The sequence below is a fragment of the Cajanus cajan genome, chromosome 5, assembly GCF_000230855.2.
Source record: "Cajanus cajan strain Asha chromosome 5, NIPB_CcT2T_4, whole genome shotgun sequence".
In the NCBI taxonomy this organism is placed as follows: Eukaryota; Viridiplantae; Streptophyta; class Magnoliopsida; order Fabales; family Fabaceae; genus Cajanus; species Cajanus cajan.
This window is the reverse complement of record NC_138521.1, coordinates 46,174,615-46,197,888: the sequence shown is the minus strand read 5'-3', so window position 1 is coordinate 46,197,888 and position 23,274 is coordinate 46,174,615. Positions and strand designations below refer to the sequence as shown.

The 23,274-nt window shown below is 34.5% G+C and overlaps 3 protein-coding genes across 3 annotated transcripts; 2 read left to right on the top strand and 1 right to left on the bottom strand.

The window, feature by feature from the left end:
* The first annotated feature begins 296 nt into the window (after positions 1–296).
* Positions 297–4,017, top strand: LOC145958018 (uncharacterized). Its single transcript, XM_083074467.1, has 6 exons — positions 297–441; positions 1,724–2,031; positions 2,137–2,199; positions 2,247–2,708; positions 3,042–3,350; positions 3,979–4,017. Exons 1-6 carry the CDS (start codon positions 297–299, stop codon positions 4,015–4,017), a joined length of 1,326 nt encoding a protein of 441 aa, XP_082930593.1.
* A 1,551-nt stretch (positions 4,018–5,568) lies between these two features.
* Positions 5,569–6,759, top strand: LOC145958017 (uncharacterized). Its single transcript, XM_083074466.1, has 2 exons — positions 5,569–6,049; positions 6,617–6,759. Exons 1-2 carry the CDS (start codon positions 5,569–5,571, stop codon positions 6,757–6,759), a joined length of 624 nt encoding a protein of 207 aa, XP_082930592.1.
* Positions 6,760–18,123: 11,364 nt separating this feature from the next.
* Positions 18,124–20,030, bottom strand: LOC145958016 (uncharacterized). Its single transcript, XM_083074465.1, has 4 exons — positions 19,703–20,030; positions 18,956–19,297; positions 18,425–18,881; positions 18,124–18,343 (listed from the first exon to the last, which is right to left on the bottom strand). The coding sequence occupies exons 1-4, from the start codon at positions 20,028–20,030 to the stop codon at positions 18,124–18,126; spliced, it is 1,347 nt and encodes a 448-aa protein (XP_082930591.1).
* Positions 20,031–23,274: the final 3,244 nt, after the last annotated feature.

Here is a 23,274-nt window from a genome sequence, read left to right as displayed (position 1 = left end):
TGTTGATTCTTGGTGGTGAATTGCTAAAATGGGTTTTGGGAGTTTGGAGTTTCATTTCAAAAATTTGGGTTTTCTTGATTCTATGGTTGCATGTTGGAAATGAGAGGTTTTTTGTGATGCTCGATGGAAATGCATTATTTTGGGCCGATTGCATGTGGGATTTCCTGGTTGTTTTGTAGGTTCCGATGAGATTTTCAAAAGTTTGAGGGTGGCTGTTGGGTATCACGCCGGGCGTAGTTCTTTGCGGCGGGCGCGTGACCATCAGAGACTCCATTTAGGCAAGCACGCCGGGCGCAATGGTGAATGCGCCGGGCGGACTTGAGGATGTGAGTCTCTCGATGGCCCTCGCTGGGCGTGGTGGAACCGCGCTGGGTGCGATATCAGTGTATGACTCAAGTTTTGAGTTCTGGTGTGGCGCCGGGCTTGGCTTTGTCTCGCCAGGCGTGGAGATTCCATGGGAGTCTCTGCCAGGGGTGGCGTCGGGCGCAATTTATATTGCGCCGAGCGTGAGACTTGGAGAAAGTCTCTACCTATCTTGCGCTGGGCGCGGGTTCGTACGCCGGGCATATGAAATCCTGTGAGGCCTCTGCCTTCCCTCATGCCGGGCGCAATAAGTATTGCGTCGAGCGTATTGGTTCCTGGTGCTCTCTGATTGTGGCGCGCTGGGCGCAACCACGAGTGCGCCGGGCGCGGAGATGATAATTCCTTATATACTGAGTTGAATTGGAATGGACGAATATGGTGTGATGATGAGTAAATAATATTGTTGATTGATGTGAGTTGCATTAGTTGTATTTTGATTGAAAAATGATATGGTGAGTTGTATTAGTTGTGCATTGTTGAAAATCGATATGTTGAGTTGTACCATTGTGATGAAACGTGTGCTGATATTGGATGGTGTAGGCCGAAAGGCTGAGGTGTGTAGGCCGAAAGGCTGAGGTGCGGTAGGAGATCTCCGAGGTGATATGCGTGACGACGCATTGTGTGTGCATTGATAAACCGTGTGGTAATGACTGACAGGATGTTTATTGATGAATTGTTGATGGTTGTAATTGCTGTTATTACTTAAAAATTTCCCTATATCTTGTTCTTTTTATACTAGCTTACCCTTGTTGTTTTCCATGTGTTTGGATTGCGATGATCATACTTGTATGGGAGCAGAGCAGGGCTAGATTTGTGATAGGAGCAAGCTTATAGCTGGCAGAGGACGGGGAGTCTTAACTGGCTGATGTTTTGGATGTTAAGCCACTATCTGGCTATTTTGGATTGTATTTTATATTATACGCCCTAACTCTAGTCGAATTGGAACATTTGTATATATTTATATTCTAGATCCTATATTTATATACTCGTTCTATTCTGTCTAGTGTTTCCGGTGTGCTGCGGTTATGAGTGTGGTGACCTGCCGGGTCGTTACACTTTAGTGGTATCAGAGCAGGTCGAGTCTAGTGGACACTCTTTGGGGGTGGTCCCTTTAGGCTTTCGTTGTGTTAACTCTGTGTTGTGTGATCCTGTTGTGTTGTTTGCTGTGTTGACTGATGTGATGAATTATTGTGTTGTTAATTGTGGTTGGGTTGAATGGTAGTATACTAAAGATGCTGTTCCTTTTTGTAGACGATGACTAGGACAAACGAGCAGATAGCCCGTGCCATAAAGATGATGGCTATGGCTATGCAACAGCAAAATGCCTATTTTGCTAGGATGGAGGCTGAGAGAGCTGCAGCTGGTGCAGCGAGACCTACAGGGTCACAGGAAAGCCGGGATCTTGCTGAGTTCCGGAAGTGTAATCCTCCACAGTTTGCAGGAGATGCGGATCCAGAGGTAGCTGACCGCTGGATCCGTGAGCTGGAAAAGATCTTTACTGTCCTGGGATGTCCTCTAGAGAGGAGGTTAGCATATGCTGTGTATATGCTTGTGGGAGAGGACGAGCATTGGTGGGGAAGCACTTATCAGATGCTTGCTACTAGAGGAGTTGCAGTTGACTGGGAGTGCTTCAGGACGGTATTCATGGAGAAGTACTTTCCGGAGAGTGTAAGGCACGCCAAGGAGGCTGAGTTCCTGCGGTTACACTAGGGTGGGTTGTCTGTATCAGAGTATGCGATGAGGTTCGAGCACTTGGCTCGTTTTTATTCACAGGCTACTTCTGAGGCTTGGAAGTGCAGAAAGTTTGCAGAGGGTCTGAAGTATGAGCTGAAGAAGGTGGTGGTGCCTATGGCCATCACCGAGTTTCCTGCTTGGTAGAGAAGGCGAAGATTGTGGAGAGGTTAGAAGGGGGTAACCGTGTGATTAGAGCCACCGAGAGACTAGCTGAGTCCAGGAGGGGAGGTGGAAGTCAGAGGAAGCCCTATGATAGGCCCCAATCACAGCAAGGGGGTCCTGTCAGTAGGCAGTCTTCCAGTACTGCTGGTGGAGGTAGACAGAGTGGAGGTACCGCTTTGAGATGTTACAGGTGTGGGGGATCCCATTTGATCAGGGATTGTCCATACGCTGAGAGCAGATGTTACAGATGCCAGCAGATGGGCCACTTGTCGTTCAACTGTCCCACCAGGAGTGGACCGGAGGGGAGTACACCGAGGAGAGATGCGCAGAGAGCTGATACTCAGAGGAGTAGTGTGCAGAGGACTGAGACTCAGAGAGGTGACAGATCCACTACAGCTGGTAGGGTATTTGCTCTGACGGGTGCTGAAGCTTCGACTTCTTCTGATCTTGTGAAGGGGAAGGGTAAAGCTGCTAGTAAGGATGTGATGATTCTCTTTGACTCGGGTGCTACACATTCCTTTATATCTTATGCATGTGTTGCTATGTTGGGTGTGTCTGTGTGTGATTTGGGGTTGAGATTGCTTGTGTCGACGCCCGCTTCTGCTTCTGTGATTGCTTCTGAATTGTGTGTGGGTTGCCCGGTTGTGGTGAATGAGAAAAAGTACAAGGTGAACCCGATTTGTTTACCTTTGGTGGATATTGACATAATCTTGGGAATGGATTGGTTGTCTGCCAATCACATTCTAATAGATTGTGCCAATAGGTGATTGATCTTTCCTTAGGAGGAGGATGAGCTGTTGATCTCAGCTGGCCAAGCTGAGTCCTTGCTGAGAGATGGGGCGGAGTGCTGTCTTCTACTTACTGCATTGAGTGTTGAGACCGAGCGGGTCATTTCTGAAATTGATGTGGTGCAGAATTTTGCTGAGGTATTCCCAGATGAGGTGCCTAGGTTGCCTCCTGTTAGGGAGATAGAGTTTAGTATTGACTTGGTCCCAGGTGCGGGACCAGTGTTGGTGGCTCCCTATAGGATGGCTCCGGCTGAGCTAGTAGAGTTGAAGGGTCAGTTGGAAGACCTATTGGAGAAGCAGTTGGTGCGGCCGAGCGTTTCACCGTGGGGTGCTCCTGTGCTATTGGTGAAGAAGAAGGACGGGGTTAGTCGAATGTGTGTTGATTACCGGTAGTTGAACAAGTTGACCATTAAGAACAAATATCCACTTCCCCGAATAGATGACTTAATGGATCAACTGAGGGGCACGTCGGTGTTTTCCAAGATTGACTTGAGGTCAGGATATCACCAGATCAGAGTGAAGGAGGGTGACATACCGAAGACTTCTTTTAGGACTAGGTATGGTCACTATGAGTATGACGTGATGCCGTTTGGTGTGACCAACGCCCCTGCAGTGTTCATGGATTACATGAACAGGATCTTCCGGCCGTTCTTGGATAAATTCGTAGTGGTATTCATTGATGATATTTTGATTTATTCAAGAACCCGGGAAGAGCATGGAGAGCACTTGAGGGTGGTGCTGGAGATTTTGAAGGCGAAGCAGCTGTATGCTAAGCTTTCAAAATGTGAGTTCTGGTTGGATGAAGTGAAGTTCTTGGGCCACGTGATTTCAGCGGAGGGGATTGCGGTGGATCCGGCTAAGGTGGAGTCGGTGTTATAGTGGGAACATCCGAGGACTGTCACTGACATTCGGAGCTTTGTGGGTTTGGCAGGTTACTATCGACGATTTATTGAGGGATTCTCTAAGATAGTAGTGCCCCTAACCCAGCTGACTAGGAAGGAACAGTCATTCATTTGGACTGATGCCTGTGAGCAGAGTTTTGTTGAGCTGAAAAAGGAGGTTAACCACTTCTCCTGTGCTGGTGTTGCCGGACTCTGGTGAGCCTTTTGACGTGTATTGTGATGCCTCTCATCAGGGTCTGGGGTGTGTGCTAATGCAAAATGGGAAAGTGGTGGCATATGCTTCAAGGCAACTGAAGATTCATGAGAGGAACTATCCCACTCATGACTTGGAGTTAGCAGTTGTGGTGTTCGCTTTGAAGATCTGGAGGCATTATTTATATGGTGCTCGGTTCAGCGTCTTTAGTGATCATAAGAGTTTGAAGTATCTGTTTGATCAGAAGGAGCTGAACATGAGGCAGAGGCGGTGGATGGAGTTTCTGAAGGATTACGATTTTCAGTTGATGTATCATCCGAGCAAGGTCAATGTGGTGGCAGATGCGCTGAGTAGGAAATCCCTTCACATGTCGAGTATGATGGTAAGAGAGCTGGAGCTGGTTGAGAAGTTCAAGGATTTGAATCTCTGTGTGGAGTTAGCTCAGGATCACATTAGTTATGGGGCAGTTACCATAACTAAAGAGTTCTTGAGGCAGGTTGGACTCAAGTAGTTGCAGGATGAGGAGTTGGTGAGACTTCTTGGTTTGTTGGGTATCGAGAAAGCTGCTGGTTTTGAACTAGGAGAAGATGGGATCTTGAGGTTCAGAGGCAGGATTTGCCTACCTCAGGATGCGGAGTTGAGGAGGGCTGTATTGGAAGAAGGCCACAAGAGTAGACTTAGCATACACCCGGGTATGACTAAGATGTACCAAGACCTCAGGAAGAATTTCTGGTGGTCGGGTATGAAGAGGGAGATCGCTGAGTATGTGGCGGCCTGTCTGACCTGTCAGAAGGCAAAGGTTGAGCATCAGAAGCCGAGTGGGTTGATGCAACAGATAGAGATTCCGGCGTGGAAGTGGGATAGCATCACTATGGACTTTGTGGTTGGGTTGCCTAGGTCAGCTAGGAATAGTGATGCTATCTGGGTAATTGTTGATCGTTTGACCAAGTGTGCACATTTCTTGCCTGTCAACATCAAGTGGTCCTTGGAGAAGCTGACTCAATTGTATGTAAAGGAGATAGTACGGTTGCACGGGGTGCCTTCTAGTATTATCTCCGACCGAGATCCGAGGTTCACTTCCAGATTTTGGCAGAGTCTACACCAAGCCTTAGGCACAAAGTTGAAGCTGAGTTCTGCTTATCATCCACAAACGGATGGTCAGTCAAAAAGGACAATTCAGTCCTTGGAGGATTTGCTTAGGGCTTATGTGTTAGACCACTTGGGTAGCTGGGAAGAGGTCTTACCGTTGGTTGAGTTCACCTACAACAACAGTTTTCATGCAAGCATTGGGATGGCACCATTCGAAGCATTGTATGGCAGAAGATGTAGGACTCCTCTGTGCTGGTATCAGGATGGTGAGTCAGTGGTGGTAGGCCCGGAGCTAATCCTATAGACCACTGAGAAGGTGAAGATAATTCAGGAAAGAATGAAGATTGCTCAGAGTAGGCAGAAGTCATATACTGACAAGAGGAGGAAGTCCTTAGAATTTGCCGAAGGGGAGCATGTATTTTTGAAGGTGACTCTGACCTCTGGTGTGGGTAGAGCACTGAAGGCAAGAAAGTTGACACCGAGATTCGTGGGTCCCTATCAGATCATACAGTGTGTGGGTCCGGTTGCCTATCGGTTGGCCTTGCCACCGTCTCTTTCAAACCTGCACGATGTGTTTCATGTCTCCCAGCTGAGAAAGTACGTCTATGACCCGAATCATGTGGTGGAACTGGATGATGTACAAGTGAAGGAAAATTTGACGTATGAGAAGTTGCCAGTAGCTGTAGTTGATCATAAGCTAAAAAAGTTGAGAGGCAAGTCCATTTCCCTAGTAAAGGTGTTGTGGGATGCAGCTACCGGTGAGGCTACTTGGGAAGTGGAGCAGCAGTGTAGGGAGCGGTACCCGTTTCTCTTCCCGAGTAAGTTTTTTTTCAGGGACGAAAACTCCTGTTGCTGGGGAGGTTGTGAGACCCCCCCCCCCCCGTACGGAACCTTTTTCCCCCAACTCTCTTACTCTCTAACTCTCATTTTCCCTCCTTGCTTCCATCTGTGCATTGGATCTCATTTACCATTTTTCGTGTCTCAAGGTGGTGGTGCGGAATAGGTTCAGGATTTTTTTCTAGCTGAGTGTGCGGAGGCCTTTTTCTCCTTGTTGTCCAAGCTTGTTCTTCTTCTCCGAATCAAGCTTTCCCCCCCTTCTTCGTTTTCCTTCCCGAAGCTCGGATCTTCAAACTAAGGTAAGGGAAGCTAGTTCTTGTGGTATTTGGTTGCAAACGAGTTCTAGAAACTCAATTTCTGATTTTTGGTTGTTGATTCTTGGTGGTGAATTGCTAAAATGGGTTTTGGGAGTTTGGAGTTTCATTTCAAAAATTTGGGTTTTCTTGATTCTATGGTTGCATGTTGGAAATGAGAGGTTTTTCGTGATGCTCGATGGAAATGCATTATTTTGGGCCGATTGCATGTGGGATTTCCTGGTTGTTTTGTAGGTTCCGATGAGATTTTCAAAAGTTTGAGGGTAGCTGTTGGGTATCACGCCGGGCGTAGTTCTTCGCGGCGGGCACGTGACCATCAGAGACTCCATTTAGGCAAGCACGACGGGTGCAATGGTGAATGCGCCGGGCGGACTTGAGGATGTGAGTCTCTGGATGGCCCTCGCTGGGCATGGTGGAACTGCGCTGGGCGCGATATCAGTGTATGACTCAAGTTTTGAGTTCTGGGGTGGCGTCGGGCTTGGCTTTGTCTCGCCGGGCGTGGAGATTCCATGGGAGTCTCTGCCAGGGGTGGCGCCGGGCGCAATTTATATTGCGCCGAGTGTGAGACTTGGAGAAAGTCTCTACCTATCTTGCGCTGGGCGCGGGTTCGTACGCCGGGCATATGAAATCCTGTGAGGCCTCTGCCTTCCCTCACGCCGGGCGCAATAAGTATTGCGTCGAGCGTATTGGTTCCTGGTGCTCTCTGATTGTGGCGCGCTGGGCGCAACCACGAGTGCGCCGGGCGCGGAGATGATAATTCCTTATATACTGAGTTGAATTGGAATGGACGAATATGGTGTGATGATGAGTAAATAATATTGTTGATTGATGTGAGTTGCATTAGTTGTATTTTGATTGAAAAATGATATGGTGAGTTGTATTAGTTGTGCATTGTTGAAAATCGATATGTTGAGTTGTACCATTGTGATGAAACGTGTGCTGATATTGGATGGTGTAGGCCGAAAGGCTGAGGTGTGTAGGCCGAAAGGCTGAGGTGTGGTAGGAGATCTCCGAGGTGATATGCGTGACGACGCATTGTGTGTGCATTGATAAACCGTGTGGTAATGACTGACAGGATGTTTATTGATGAATTGTTGATGGTTGTAATTGCTGTTATTACTTAAAAATTTCCCTATATCTTGTTCTTTTTATACTAGCTTACCCTTGTTGTTTTCCATGTGTTTGGACTGCGATGATCATACTTGTATGGGAGCAGAGCAGAGCTAGATTTGTGATAGGAGCAAGCTTATAGCTGGCAGAGGACGGGGAGTCTTAACTTGCTGATGTTTTGGATGTTAAGCCACTATCTGGCTATTTTGGATTGTATTTTATATTATACGCCCTAACTCTAGTCGGATTGGAACATTTGTATATATTTATATTCTAGATCCTATATTTATATACTCGTTCTATTCTGTCTAGTGTTTCCGGTGTGCTGCGGTTATGAGTGTGGTGACCTGCCGGGTCGTTACATCCCCTGCCCCATTTATAAACGGGTAAAAAATTATCCGTCCCTATTATTTGCGGGTACCCAATTAACCTATCCATTTATTATCCGTAGCAGGTTTTACCCAGATATCTGCAGGTGCGGGTATTTTTGTCATCTCTACTCACATGTATAGTATTAATTTGTTAATTTACACCTACTTATTTTTAAAATAAAAAAAATAAGTTAACAAATTATAATTACAATTTTTTTAAAATGCTTGTAGGTATAATTTGTAAACTTACTCATTCTAAAATATATGTGGGTGTAATTTAGTAAATACTTGTAAAATTTGTTAATATATATACCGACTTCTTTTTTAGAGATATATTAGTAAATTATAACTATAATATTTTTTAAAATATACCATGGCATAATTTGCTAAGTTTTTCTAAAAAATAGGTGAGTATAAGTTAACAAATTCTCTATATATATATATGAAAAATTATTAATTATTAAAATTATTAAAATTATTAAAATTAAATATAAAATATGAGTTACTAATTGAAGTAAAATTTACTCATAAAATAAGACATCCTCTTATATTTATGTGTGGTACCCTTATATTTATGGAAAATGATTCGGTCTCCGACCATTTATGCTGAAATCTTTCCGAATAAATAAAATAATAATTTAAATTATAAAATATTAAATTAAATAATTATTTTATAATAAATTTATTAAAAAATTATTATTTTAACAATTCGAAACACGGTTTGGACAATTTTCCAAAGAGTGTAGCATTAACTCTATTTATGTGTCTTGGGGTTGGGGGATGGGGGGTGTTGCGTGTGTTAACAAGCTACCATGCTTAAGTCACCCTATTTTGGGGTAAAATAATTAATTGTAACTTCTTTTACTGTATAATTGATTGTAACTGAACAAATAAATAAATAATGATAAACAAATAAGTAAAATAGTTTTGAGATGATAAGCTGTCACAATTCAACTGTGTCAAGATAAAACCAAGGATAAATAAGGCATTACGCATAAATTAATCAATCATATTTTGAATTTAACAGTTAATTTTTTTTTCTTTTTACACTAACAAGTAATGAATAGTTAACTATCAAAACCTGTCTGGAAAAAAATTTCTTCCGGTGAATGGTACCTAATACCTATCTATGATTTAGATAAAAATAAAATAAACCAGAGCTAATTTTTATTAGTTAAAGATTTTTGGAATTATTTTTGTACAAAAAATATGAAGGATGGAACAAAAATAGAAATAAGAAAAAGATTGATTAATGATAATTTTATTTTTACAGGCTTTGAAAATTTAATTTCACAACTGTATCTATGTTTGGCAAGAAATACAAACAAAGATAATGAAAATAATACAATAAAAAATGAAGTTAATTTATTGAGTTTTCTTATTAACTATTATCACTAAAATTGTTGTTTAGAAATAGTAAAAACTTATTGTGCCCTTTGCTTCTTCCTCTCCTATTTTCTTTTTTCTCTCAACATTTTTCCTCCTTACTCTTCTCTCATGAATTTCACTTTTTTTTTTTCACAGGTTGCGAATGTTTAAGAAATTAGTGCTCGTAAGTTTGCAGTCACATTTCATAGGTATTTCTGATACCAATTTCTAAAAATAATAATTTTACAAAAAATAATGTAAAAGAAAGTGCGAAGAGAAAAAAGGAGAAAAATAAATACAATCTCCCATCATTATGGCCCACTAATAGAGGCCCAAAACAGAATCCAGCAAAAATAACATAATAGGCCGTGCCCAGTTCTTTTATTTGGATTATGAAATATACACCTCCTTTTATATATATATATATATATATATATATATATATATATATATATATATATATATATATATATATATATATATATATATATATAAAAGTACACCCCTTTTTTAAAAATAAATAATTAAAATTTTAAAATATTTTTAATTATTATTATTTTTAATTCTTTTAATTTTACACTCCTAATATTTAATTTAACATTTTTTTATATACTTCTTTCTCTTATTTCCACATGCATCTCCATAATTTTTCTTCACCCCACTTATTTTGGTGGGTAATTTTAATTCTTTTAGTTTTATATTATTCTTTTTCCCTTCCTCTTTCAGTTTTCTCACTGATTTCACTATCTGCATAGTATTATAGAATAGTAAAAATGCCCTTTTCATAAAACTAAATTTAATGTTAAAGTTTTTGGAGATGTGAAAGAAAAAGAAGTGTTGGATGAAAAAATATGTGTTTAATTTGACAGAAACTGTCGAGGAAGCTACACGTACTTACAATGTTGTCGTCTACCAATTCTATGATTTAGATGCATGTGAAAAAGTGAAAGAGGTGATAAAATAAAAGAGTAATATAAAAATTGAGAGAATTAAAACTACTCACGGAAATAGTTGATAAATTAGAGGAAGACAAGATATAAAAACTAAAAAAGAGAAGGAAGGAAGTGTGTGAAGAGAAAAAATTATAAATTGAAAGTTAAGGTGTAAAATTAAAATTTTAAAAAATAAAAAATTATAAATATTTTAAAAAAATTTCTTAAAAAAAAATAAAGGAGGTATACTTATTAAAACATTAACCCTTTTATTTTGATTCAAAAACCACGATTCAGCAGACATATGAAGTAATGACAACAACGAATGTTTTCATAAGCAAAATAGATGCCACAAACCCAAAACGCAAGGAAATTACAATTCAAAGTCAAAGAGAATAATTTCTATTACTTTTTTTTTGAAGGATTTCTATGAATTGATCTGAGAGTTAATTCGAAAGTTTTTTTTTATTGTAAATTAACTGGAAATGATTTCTTTTAATGACATTTGTGATTAGATGATAAGTAGTATCTTTTTAAGGTATTAGTGAATTCAAATTAAAATGAACAAATGCTAAATTATACTTTTGTTATTTTAATTTATTTTTAAGATTTATTTTAGTATTTTATTTTTTAAAATTTATATCAATTTGATACATTCAAAACAATGATAATTTCAATTTTATGACACAATTTATAATATTTGTTTGATTGATTTAAGCAATGATTCTTATTTTATTAGATTCACTTACATCAAAGTTATTGAATCCAAATAATGTTCAAAACAAAAAAGTGCAAATATAGAAAAAATTGTGTGAAAAATAAATCACACAAAGAACAAAAAAATATGATAATAGATTTTTTTTAAAAAAAATTAATTACTTGTTAGAGTTATTTTCATGTGATTTTTATGATTCTTTTTGTTTAAACACCAATTGAGTTCAATAGTTAATAAAAAAAATTTACATCTCGAATTAACAAAAAAAAACTCAAAATAGTATTACAAATTGAAAGTGAAAATTGTTTGAAAATGATAAATTGATTCAAATTTAAATGAGAATAGATTAAAATAAAATTTTAAATAAAAAAATATTTAAGCAAATTTTGAAAATAAATAAAAGATAAAAATATGATTTAATAAAGATAAACAATTAAAACAATAGTGAAAATAGAAGGGGCATGAGTTGCATGGAAACTACTCATGATTTAGAAAAAAGTGATGGAATTTGACAGTGGTGGGAGTATTATGGGAGGTTTGAGCCCAAAATCCACATTTTCAAATTCACACTCATTTTCTTAAGGGTGGGTTTGTGTGGTTTGGGTCAAGATATGGGGTAGTACATTTATTTTGGGCCTTGTCAACTTTTTAATTTTTTAAAAATATTTTTACTATTGAATTTTTAAATTCTAATAGGCCATAAATCTGAAACTGGACTATTTAAAAATTTAACTGTAATAGCTTAAAGATTAAATAAATTTCAAATTAATTATAAATTTAAAAAATTTTCTCCATACCTGATGTTGGGACTGAGACATGAAGATATTATTACGGTCATAAATTGAAAACATTTAAAACACATTAACCTCAATACCATTGTTGGGACTGGGCCATATTATTATGGGCAACACATTTTTATTGTATCAAGTTTATGGATGGTAATTGCCTTGTGGGGGTGGGGTGGATAAAAATTTGTTTTATATTTGTCTTATATAAGTATTCATTAAATGAGTACATGCAAATTTTGTCAATCTTTTAAAAAATAAAAAATATTACAAATTGATGTTAATTATCTTAAAATATTAAAGATAAATAATTATTATTAATTTTTAAACTTATAATTAATGTTAATATTTTGAAATATAATAAATAATATAAAAAATATAAGATAAAAATATAAATATTTAAATAATTTTATTTAAGATGTCAAAAGAATAATTTTTATTTAATAAATATTCACAAGTATGAATACTATTATACTCGTCTCAAATCATTTATAAACCCTAATTATATTTGATTGGGTTTGATTTTCGGCAGATTTAGATATCTAAAACTAAACCCCTCCAATAAAATTGGCAAAACCCCAAAATTTTTAATAATGACACAAGTTACTTGTTTTTTTTTTCCACAAGTAATAATAGCAACATTGATGGTATGATTTAAAGAAAAGAATAATGATAATAAGAGAAAGGACAAAATATGGTGTTAGTTGTGATGATGAAACTACGTCGTAATTGTGAAATTCAAAAATCGAACTCAAGTAATATTTGGCTTTTTGACCAAAGTAGAGTTGTTTGGAAAGTTTTTTACGTAAATGAGATTCTTTTGAAAGTATTTACGCCTTTGGGGCTGTTTATAACGGTGTCGCTATGGCCCATAGCGACACCAGTGACACGTGTCATTTTTGTGATTCCAGAGAAGTCATGAAAGCCATATTGACGAAGTTGTTGCAGCCCATAGCGACACTAACAACTTAAATGAAGACGGTATAGCCCATAGCGCCCCATATTTTAAATTTAAAAAAAAAAGCAAAAAATATATTAAATAAAGAAATAAATGAAAAAATAAGTTTATAAAATAGTAATTAAAATGTATATGATAATGTAAAATAAAATAATTAAAAAAATAATATAGTTAATAATTTAAAAAAATTAAACTTTAAATAAGTGGCGCTATGGCCTATAGCGACACTGTGTCGCTATAGGCCATAGCGCCACTGTGAAAAATAAATAAATATATATTTAATTCGTAATAATTAAATATATATAAAGAAAAGAAAATAAATTACAGAGAAAATAAGCTTATAAATAGAAGATAATATTTATTTGCTAATAAAAAATAAATAAAATTTAAAACAAATTAAGTTAATAATTTAAAAAAAAAAAAACAAAAAAATAAGTGGCGCTATGGCCTATAGCGACACAGTGTCGCTATAGGCCATAGCGCCACTGTGAAAAATAAATAAATAGATATTTAATTCGTAATAATTAAATATATATATATAAAGAAAAGAAAATAAATTACAGAGAAAATAAGCTTAATAGAAGATAATATTTATTTGCTAATAAAAAATAAATAAAATTTAAAACAAATTAAGTTAATAATTTAAAAAAAAACAAAAAAATAAGTGGCGCTATGGCCTATAGCGACACAGTGTAACACCCCAGTTTTCAATAAAGTTATTATTATTATTATACTAATAATTATTATTATTATATGGTATTTGGTCATAATTATTTTAATAATTATAGAAGAATATTATTTTGTACGTTTTAAATAATTATTGTTTTGGACAATTATTTTGTACGTATTAAATAAGTATTTTTATTAGCATATTTAAATAAATATTTATATGTTTTAAGAGAAGGTTGATTTTATATGATATTTTGTTATTGAAATTATATTATTATATTTTGGGTCAGAAATATATTATTATTATAGAGGAAAAATATTTTATAATATACATGTATTTATTTTATTTAATTATTTTGAGGAAAAAGAGAAGTGGGTTAGAAGAGAAGGAAAATGGGTTGGGTTGACCCAGCCCAATGGATTAATTTTAAGGAGTCAGGTAACGTTAACCCTATCTACCTCATTTGCGTTCCGAAGGGTTAGGAAAAAAAAAGAGAAACAAAGAGCTCTAAGGAAGAGTACTCAGGAACGATCTTAGATCACACCAAGACCATCCGTCTTCTGCTCATCCAGGTAAGGGGGGGAGTGAGAAACCTCGTTCTGGGTGTGGGATTGTATGCTGGGTAGTGGGATTGACCCACAATCCTGTGTTTGTTGCATTTTTTGTATGCTTATGTATGAGGGGTTTTTCCCAATTGTATCTGTTTTGCCTATTATTTTCTTATATGTAATTAATCGTATGAATTGAGATTTCTATGGTAAGGGAATGCATTGATAATTGTAAGAGGCAAATTTTAAATGTTTTCTGTTTTACCTTCTGAGTTTTCTGTTGTATTTCTTGATATTTGCAGAGTGTAAATATGTATATAATCTTGAAAATAAACAAGTTTTGATATGAATTAGGGTGCTCTGTGGGTTCCTGTGGGAACCCTATGAGAAACAGGCAAAATATGAATATTTTCTATTTTGCTTTCTGATTGTTCTGATGTATTCCTTGTTGAATGAGATGTATAAATATGTGTTTATTTTTGAAAATAGATCAGTTTTGATATGATTTTGAGTGCTCTGTAGACACTATGTGAATATGATGGGATGATGTGAAAAATGATGATTATGTGAATATGATGAGATGATGTGAAAAGTGATGACTATGTGAATATAATGAGATGATGTGAAAAGTGATAATGAGACATGATAATGTGATATGGGAATGAGAAATGATAATGAGATATGAGAATGCATAGAGTCTTGAATGACATGCATCATTTGCATAAGTGTTTTAAGGGTACGATATGGAATACACCGCCAGAGAAGGCCCCCTAGTGTAAAAGCTTTGGGGATTAGTCCTTGGGGATAGCTCGGTTTGGAAGTCCCAGTCTCGCCCATTGTGTGCATGGGATGTATCTTGCGCAGCTTAGCTATCCCGACGAGACTCTGGTAGTATATCCTTCTAGTGAGAGTGCGCAGAGGTTGTGACCCGGCATGTACTCCTAGACTACTCTTCGTGTATTGCTAGCGGCAATATGCCATGTGATGTTTTACTGGCGCCACATGCATGATAATATGTAGTCCGTGTCCATGCATATGCATTCTTAATGTTATATGATAAAGTGATTGTTTATGTCTTGGATGAGTGTGATGTTATTATTAATTTATCTATGTTATACTTATTTTGTTTGTGTTTGGCTATTCGGCGTATATTTATACACTGTGAGCTAGAGTGAGATGTTTCTCACTCCCTTTTCTCGTGTTGTTCTGTTTTGACTGTTATACAGGTGATCATCAGCGTGAGGCTGAGGATGTTGGTGATGAAGCTTAGGCTTCTATGTTGGGTTTTGCTCTGATAGGACATGTGACATCGGGATATAGATAGAATTAGTTTAAAGATGTTCTTATTAAATTATTTTAGAAAATTCAGTTTTATTTCTTTGTAATTTTACCGGCATGTTATTTGGATTAAGTTTATGAATGTGAACTCTTTACCCTTACGTGGCTGGAAATTTGATTTTTAATGATGAAATTTTTTTATATTTTTTATAATTACTGTATATGTATGTTGGGGTAGAGGGTGTCACACACAGTGTCGCTATAGGCCATAGCGCCACTGTGAAAAATAAATAAATAGATATTTAATTCGTAATAATTAAATATATATAAAGAAAAGAAAATAAATTACAGAGAAAATAAAATTATAAATAGAAGATAATATTTATTTGCTAATAAAAAATAAATAAAATTTAAAACAAATTAAGTTAATAATTTAAAAAAAAAAACAAAAAAATAAGTAGCGCTATGGCCTATAGCGACACTGTGTCGCTATAGGCCATAGTGACACTGGTGGTGGTTAAGAAAATTTATTAATGCTAGCCACGTGTCGATTTACCGCAAATCCAGCCAATGGTAGGTTGACACGTGGCCCTAAACAGTAAAAAGACCCAAATTTTACTCTATATAACCTCTGGTCCTCACACTCCTTCACCCATTTTGATTCACTCACTCACGGTGGTTCAGCCTCCACAAGGCATCCGAAGGTAAGTTTTATTTTTTGGGTTAAATCTAAATTTAATTTATTTATTTATTTTAATTTGTTTGTAACGTTTATTAATTTAAATTATTATTTCAAGTTATTTCAGTTTTATTTAGGATATCTGCAGAGGTTATTCGTGTTGAGGTAATTTTTTTTTTGTTTCTGTAATTTAATTTGTTATATTTATTTTTTTAGTTTCTGTAATTTTTTAATTAGTTACATTGATATAATTTTTTTTCTGTAATTATTATAAAGTCGCTGTGGACTATATCATCTTAAATAAATTATGTAAAAACTGAAATTATTTATATTTATAATTTTATAATTTAATTTTTGTAATTTTTTAGTTATAAGTATATATTTTTTTAATTATAAAGTCGTTATGGACTATATCATCTTAAATAAATTATGTAAAAACTGATTTTATTTGAATTTTTAATTTTATAATTTAATTTTTGTAATTATTTAGTTATAAGTATTTTTTTTTTCTTTAATCATTGTGAAGTCGCTATAGCCTATACCATTTCAAATAATTAATTTTAAAACAAATTTATATTTAAATTTTAAATTTTTTTAATTTAAATCTGTGTAATATATTTAGTTATATTTGTATTTTTTTCGTGTAATTCAGTTTAATTTATATTTATTTACAAAAGAATTTAATTTAAATTATAAATTCATTTAATTTAATAACGTGTTATTTAAATTTATTTAAAAAAAATTATTTAAAAATTAAAATGAATTAAATTATTTATGTGTAATTTATCTTTATTTTAAAAATAATGATATTTAAATTTTAAATTGATTTATTTTAATTCTATGTAATGTAAATTTATTTAGAAAAGAAATTAATTTAAATTATAAATTCATTTAATTTAATAAGGTGTTTTTTAAATTTAGTTTAAAAAAAATTATTTAAATTTTAAAATGAATTATATTATTTGTGTGTAATTTATCTTTTTTTTTTTTAAAATAATGATATTTAAAATATAAATTGTTTTAATTTAATTTTGTGTAATGTAAATTTATTTAAAAATTAATTTTATATAAATAATATGTTGTTAAATTTTGTTATAGATGGCATCATCTTTTACATCTATGCGTGTGAGTTGTGGACCCGTTGAGGATGATTTGTTGTCATTGCAATCCATACATGTTTCACAACATGTTTGGAATAGAGAAGATGAGAGGAGATTATTAGCACGACGTGCTGCTCCAACACGCAATGGAATTGACGGAATTCCACATCAAATAGTTCCGTTATTAGACCAGGCTGGATTTGGATGGATTGCTCGGTTGAGTTATATCAAAGTTAGTCCTGGTTTATTAACTGCTTTGGTAGAACGATGGAGACCAGAAACACACACATTCCACATGCCATTTGGAGAATGCACAATTACTCTCCAAGATGTTGGTATGATTGTTGGTCTTCCAGTTGATGGTGAAGCACTGTTAAGTCGAGGCAGTGCTAATATATTCGAAATGGGTACTAAAATAACTATACTTTAAGTCTTATTTTTTTGTTACAGTAATTGTGTTTTATAATATTAAAAATCGGTAAATAATTTGTTTTATTTTATGCAGCTCATGATTTTTTAGGTGTTGTTCCACCTCAGTCAGAAATTAAAGGACATCGGGTAAAGCTATCTTGGTTGGCAACATATTTTAATGAGATTGCAGATGATCTATAGGAGCTACATCAGTTGCTTCCTTATGCTCGAGCTTGGATACTACGGTTTATAGGAGGGCTTCTGTTTCCTGATAGATCTTCCAGTTATGTCTCATTGAGGTGGTTGGCGTTCTTAGGTGACTTTCAGACCATTAAGACGTATGCATGGGGTGCAGCTGTGCTTGGATGTTTGTATCGCAATTTATGCACCTCTACTGATTATAGAACGCCAAGTTGTGGTGGGTTTACACTTTTATTGCAGTTATGGGCATGGGAACGATTCCCAACCATTCTGTCTTCTCCATTCCCACCATCGCAGCCAGAACAATTACCTGTTCGAAGAAATCCTCAAAGGGCTGCAAGGGAAAGACGACGACGGTGTATTCTAACTCCTGCTACTGTTAGAGGGCATGATCATCAGGAAGATGAGGAAGACGATGATGAATAGATTTTGTATAATTATGAATAGACAATAGTAACCGCATTATGTTATACAATGACCATGATGAATACACATTAGTAATTACATTATCTTTAAAAAATTCTAAACATATTCAAAACTTATCGACTGATTATTAGACTTAGATGGACAATTGCGCCTGTTGTGACCCTCTTGTTTGCATATGCTACATTTTGGTCATCGTTGTGAGCTCTCAACCCAATCCATTTTGTTTCTAATTCTTGTGGATTTTGGTCTCCCTTTCCCGTGCACCGATGCTGGATCTGGGACAAGTATCCAATCCTCATTACTCGGAGGGATTAAGTCTTCATTTCCGATTGGTTCCCACGGACCAGAGTAGGCTTTTAAAACATAATCACTGGTATAAACAGGATCTATAAACTGGTAGTAATCAATGCTAACAACACCACATGCAGCTATAACATGAGAACAAGGATAATGAAATGCTGTAAACTTTCCGCATTGACAGTATCGTTACTTTAAATTGACTACCCATTTCTTCCCTCCTGTTTGTGTTATTGGATCAAAGGCCTCTTCAACCTCAAATTTTGAAGATTGAATGTCGTATCTACAAACTTGGTGGGAACAAGCCTCTTCTTGATTTTTTTGCAAAGCTTCAACCAACTTTGAAACGAAGACCTTCCCTGATGAAACATCGGCTAAAGAACGACTACCACGATTACTAAAATACTCAGCGCACCTGGTATAAGTCGACCGAACTAATGCAGTGATAGGGAGATTTCTACAATCCTTTAACACCTTGTTAACACATTCAGACAAATTTGTTGTCATATGACCATATCTTCGACCATCTGCATCATATGCCATGCTCCATTTGTCTTTTGATATCGCTCCTATCCACCTTTCAACATCAGGGCTAGATTCACAAAACTTTTGCAAATTGCGATCAAAAATGTGCTTACACGGTGTATACCCTGCATAGAAATTATAAATAATGCACAATAAAAAATTTTAAAATGATTAAAAAATTTAAAATAACAATACGTACCTAACTTCACAAGCTTTTGTTTAAGTTTCACATCCTTGAATTGAGTATTAAAATTACTTGCAATGTGCCTAATGCAGTACTTGTGATATGCATTTGGCGGTCTCCAACCAATTTTTTCATTGTCAATGGCCGATTTAATGCTACGATGTCGATCAGATATTAAACATATCCCTTCTTTGTTTGTAACATGTAACCGCAAATGAGACAAGAACCACGACCACGCAAGTAATGTTTCTCCTTCAACCACAGCAAATGCAAGAGGAAGAACGTTGTTATTACCATCTTGTGTTGTAGCAATGAGCAATGTACCTCGATACTTTCCATATAGATGAGTGCCATCAACTTGTATCAACGGTTTACAAAAATTGAAGGCATCACAACACGGCTTGAATGTCCAAAATAATCTGTGAAATTGACGGTAACCACGATGACAACGATTACCAACAAAAAACTCATCATGACACAGATCATAAAATGACCCTGGAGCAATTTCTTTCATGTATTGCAGCCACGAGGTAAATAAGCATACGATTCTTCCCAATCTCCAAAAACGTTAACAATTTCTTTTTTGTTTCGCCATCCAAGCCTTTCTATAAGATATTTTGAACCCAGTTTGAGATGTTATTCTCTCTTGGATAAGGCTAATCTTGATTGATGGATCTTGGTTAACCATTCCTACATATTAAATATTAGTAATCACTAAGATAAATTATTATTAATATAAACTATAAACTTTGCATAACTTACCTTGTATGAATGTTGCAATTAACTCAGAATCTAACTTAGCATGATCTTGGGACAAAGACATGTTCAAACACGTATGACGTCCACCCCACTGAGTCACTTTCCACTTATCAGATCTCTTTGACTCAATGGCTCTCATGTACCATCCACATCCATCATGTGCATTTGGACATCTAACAACCCACTTAGTCTTTTTCGACTCAACCACATAAAAACTTTGATGCATTCTCATTGCATTTTGCTTGACTGCATTTTTAACTGCATCTTTATTCTCAAACTCCAACCCCACATATAAATCTTTCCCAATTGACCAAGTACTACCGACATCCATCCCTGGGATATCTTCTTCATCGGGATGATTCCAATTGATGTTAGTGTAGTGGGGTAAATTACCCCAAAATTGACTTCCACCTATTTTAATAATAATGAATTTAGTAATTTCAATAAAATCAATTTCAACAATTTATTTTAAACAAATAACAAATTATTGACAAATTTAATTTTCAGATGTTACCTTCAGTAGATGGATACATTGAAATTGGTTCAACCATTGGACTATTAACAAGAACATCCGGCTGCACCTCATCATCAGATGGTTCACAATTATCAATTTCATCTTCATTGGATTCATCAATGCTTTCATATGATGATGAAACATGATAGTCTTCATCTTCTTCGTCATCTTCATCTTCGTCTCTTGTGACCAAAGGTGATCGTGCAATTGACAAATTTTCTAATGAAAAAGTAGAAGATTCTTGCATACCTATTTCAGCATATAATTCCATTATTGGCATCACATTCTGGCTCTGAAATGCTTCTATCATGCATTGTACATCATCATCGTCACTCAATTCCAATGAAGAATATATGTTGTTATCACCTTGTGAAACTAAAAATCTGTAACTTATAGATAATATCACTTGATTTGAGTTAAGACTAAATTTGTTGTGAATCCTTCTCTTTAATATATCCAAAGTGATACCTCGTTTAATATACATTCCTTTTCTTGGTCCATCAAATGTTACACCTTCAGCACCTTCATACATCTTTCCAGTGTAAATATAAGCAATCATTTGATCCATAATATCTGCAACAACAAAAATTAATTAGTGCAAATAGCTACAATTTATATCTTAACAAAAACAAAATTATACTCACCGAATCAGAAAGAAACGTAACTGGCTCAGAATTTTAAATCAGACCAAAACGTAACTGATAAATATATGATTTCAACTACGAAAAAACCGTAGCTAGGAGGGGGTATATATATTGATATTGTCGCTATGGGCCATAGCGACACAGTGTCGCTATAAGCCATAGCGCCACTTTTAAATAATTAAATACTTTTTAATTCGTGGTAAAATAATTTAAAGGACAAAAATATATATAGAAAACAAAAGAAATTAGAGAAAAAATAACTTTTTAATTACACATTATTATTTAACTGCTGATATAAAATAAACAAATTTTAAAACAAAATAAGTTAAAAATTAAAAAAAAATAAAAAAAATAAATTAGTGGCGCTATGGGCCATAGCGACACAGTGTCGCTATAGGCCATAGCGCCACTTTTAAATAATTAAATACATTTTTTAATTTGTGATAAAATAACTTAAAGGAAAAAAATTTATATAAAAACAAAAGAAATTAGAGAAAAAATAATTTTATAATTACAAATTAATATTTAACTGCTAATATAAAATAAAAAATTTTTAAAACAAAATAAGTTAATAATTTAAAAAAAAACAAATAAATTAATGGCGCTGTGGGCCATAGCGACACAGTGTCGCTATAAGCCATAGCGCCACTTTTAAATAATTAAATACATTTTTTAATTCGTGATAAAATAATTTAAAGGAAAAAAATTTATATAAAAAACAAAAGAAATTAGAGAAAAAATAACTTTATAATTATAAATTAATATTTAACTGTTAATATAAAATAAAAAATTTTTAAAACAAAATAAGTTAATAATTAAAAAAAAACAAATAAATTAGTGGCGCTATGGGCCATAGCGACACATTGTCGCTATAGGCCATAGCGCCACTTTTAAATAATTAAATACGTTTTTTAATTCGTGATAAAATAATTTAAAGGAAAAAAATTTATATAGAAAACAAAAGAAATTAGAGAAAAAATAACTTTATAATTACAAATTAATATTTAACTGTTAATAAAATAAACAAATTTTAAAACTAAATAAGTTATTAATTTAAAAAAAAAAACAAATAAATTAGTGGCGCTATGGGCCATAGCGACACAGTGTCACTATAGGTCATAGCGCCACTCTTATAAATAATTAAAATACATTTTAAAATTACGTTTTTAAACAACTTATTTTTATTTTTATAAATATATAATAAATAACTCAGTTTATTATTTTTAAGTTACATATAAATTATTTTTGTTTTTTTCTTACATGGTGTCGCTATGGGCTACATCATTTCTGTTGGTCCATCAACTGTGGTGGCCCAGCCCATAGCGACACTGATGTGGCTCAGTCCAGCCCATTGTGGGCCAAAAAAAAAATTGCCACGTGGCATGGGTGTCGCTATGGGCCATAGCGACACCGTTGTAAACAGCCCCAAAGGCGTAAATACTTTCAAAAGAGCCCCATTTACGTAAATAAGTTGGTCAACGACCCCACTTTGGTCAAAAAACCAGTAATATTTAGTTGTCATGAGTGGAAGATCAACCAAGCCACTCAACCTCTGTTAATTTTAAGTCTAAAACTTAAACTTATTGGCTCAAGAACCTTTTATTCAAAATAATTGAACTCTAAATCGTTGTCACGTGAAAGGAATCCGAGATTAAAAAGGAAAGAAAATAATTTAAACCTACGTCAAAATTTTCTTCAATTTGCCCAGTTTCTCTTTAAAGACCTTCAAACTTAATTTATGACGCTGTAATAGTAAGAAAAATAGTCAAATAGTTGACTTTGACAAGGAGTGATTCTTATACTTTAAACTTAGCTTTCCCTTTCCCTTTTGATAAATTGAACAAAAAACTTTAACAAGGAGTTAGGAGAATCCAACAACATCTAAAACAAATTTTAAAGTGATTTTTTTAAATTAATAATAATTTTTTTCATAATTTTTTTTTTGGATATAGATCTTGAAAAAAATAATTTTATTTGTATATTTTTTAGAAATGGACCTTTTACAGAAAGTGATTTTTGAATTGTGGATTTTGAAAAAATTATATCAATATTAGCACAAAATATTTTTTTAAGGGGTCTAAAATAAGAACTTTATTAATTTTATGCTTGAGTCGGCCTTACAAGGAGTGATATACTATTTCATGCCTGAGATTTGGTTGGTGAAAAAAGTATTGAAAAATTGAGTGAATGGAAATAGATGAAAAATAATATAGAAATAAGAGTGTGATCTAAGATATATATATATATATATATATATATATATATATATATATATATATATATATATATATATATATATAATGAATAAGAAGATAGAAAAAGAAAAAAAAAAATTAAAATTAAATAACATGCTCCTTTTTGTAAAGTTAAAATTAAATTAAAGTATGACTAAACTTAACATGCTTTGATTTCAAAAT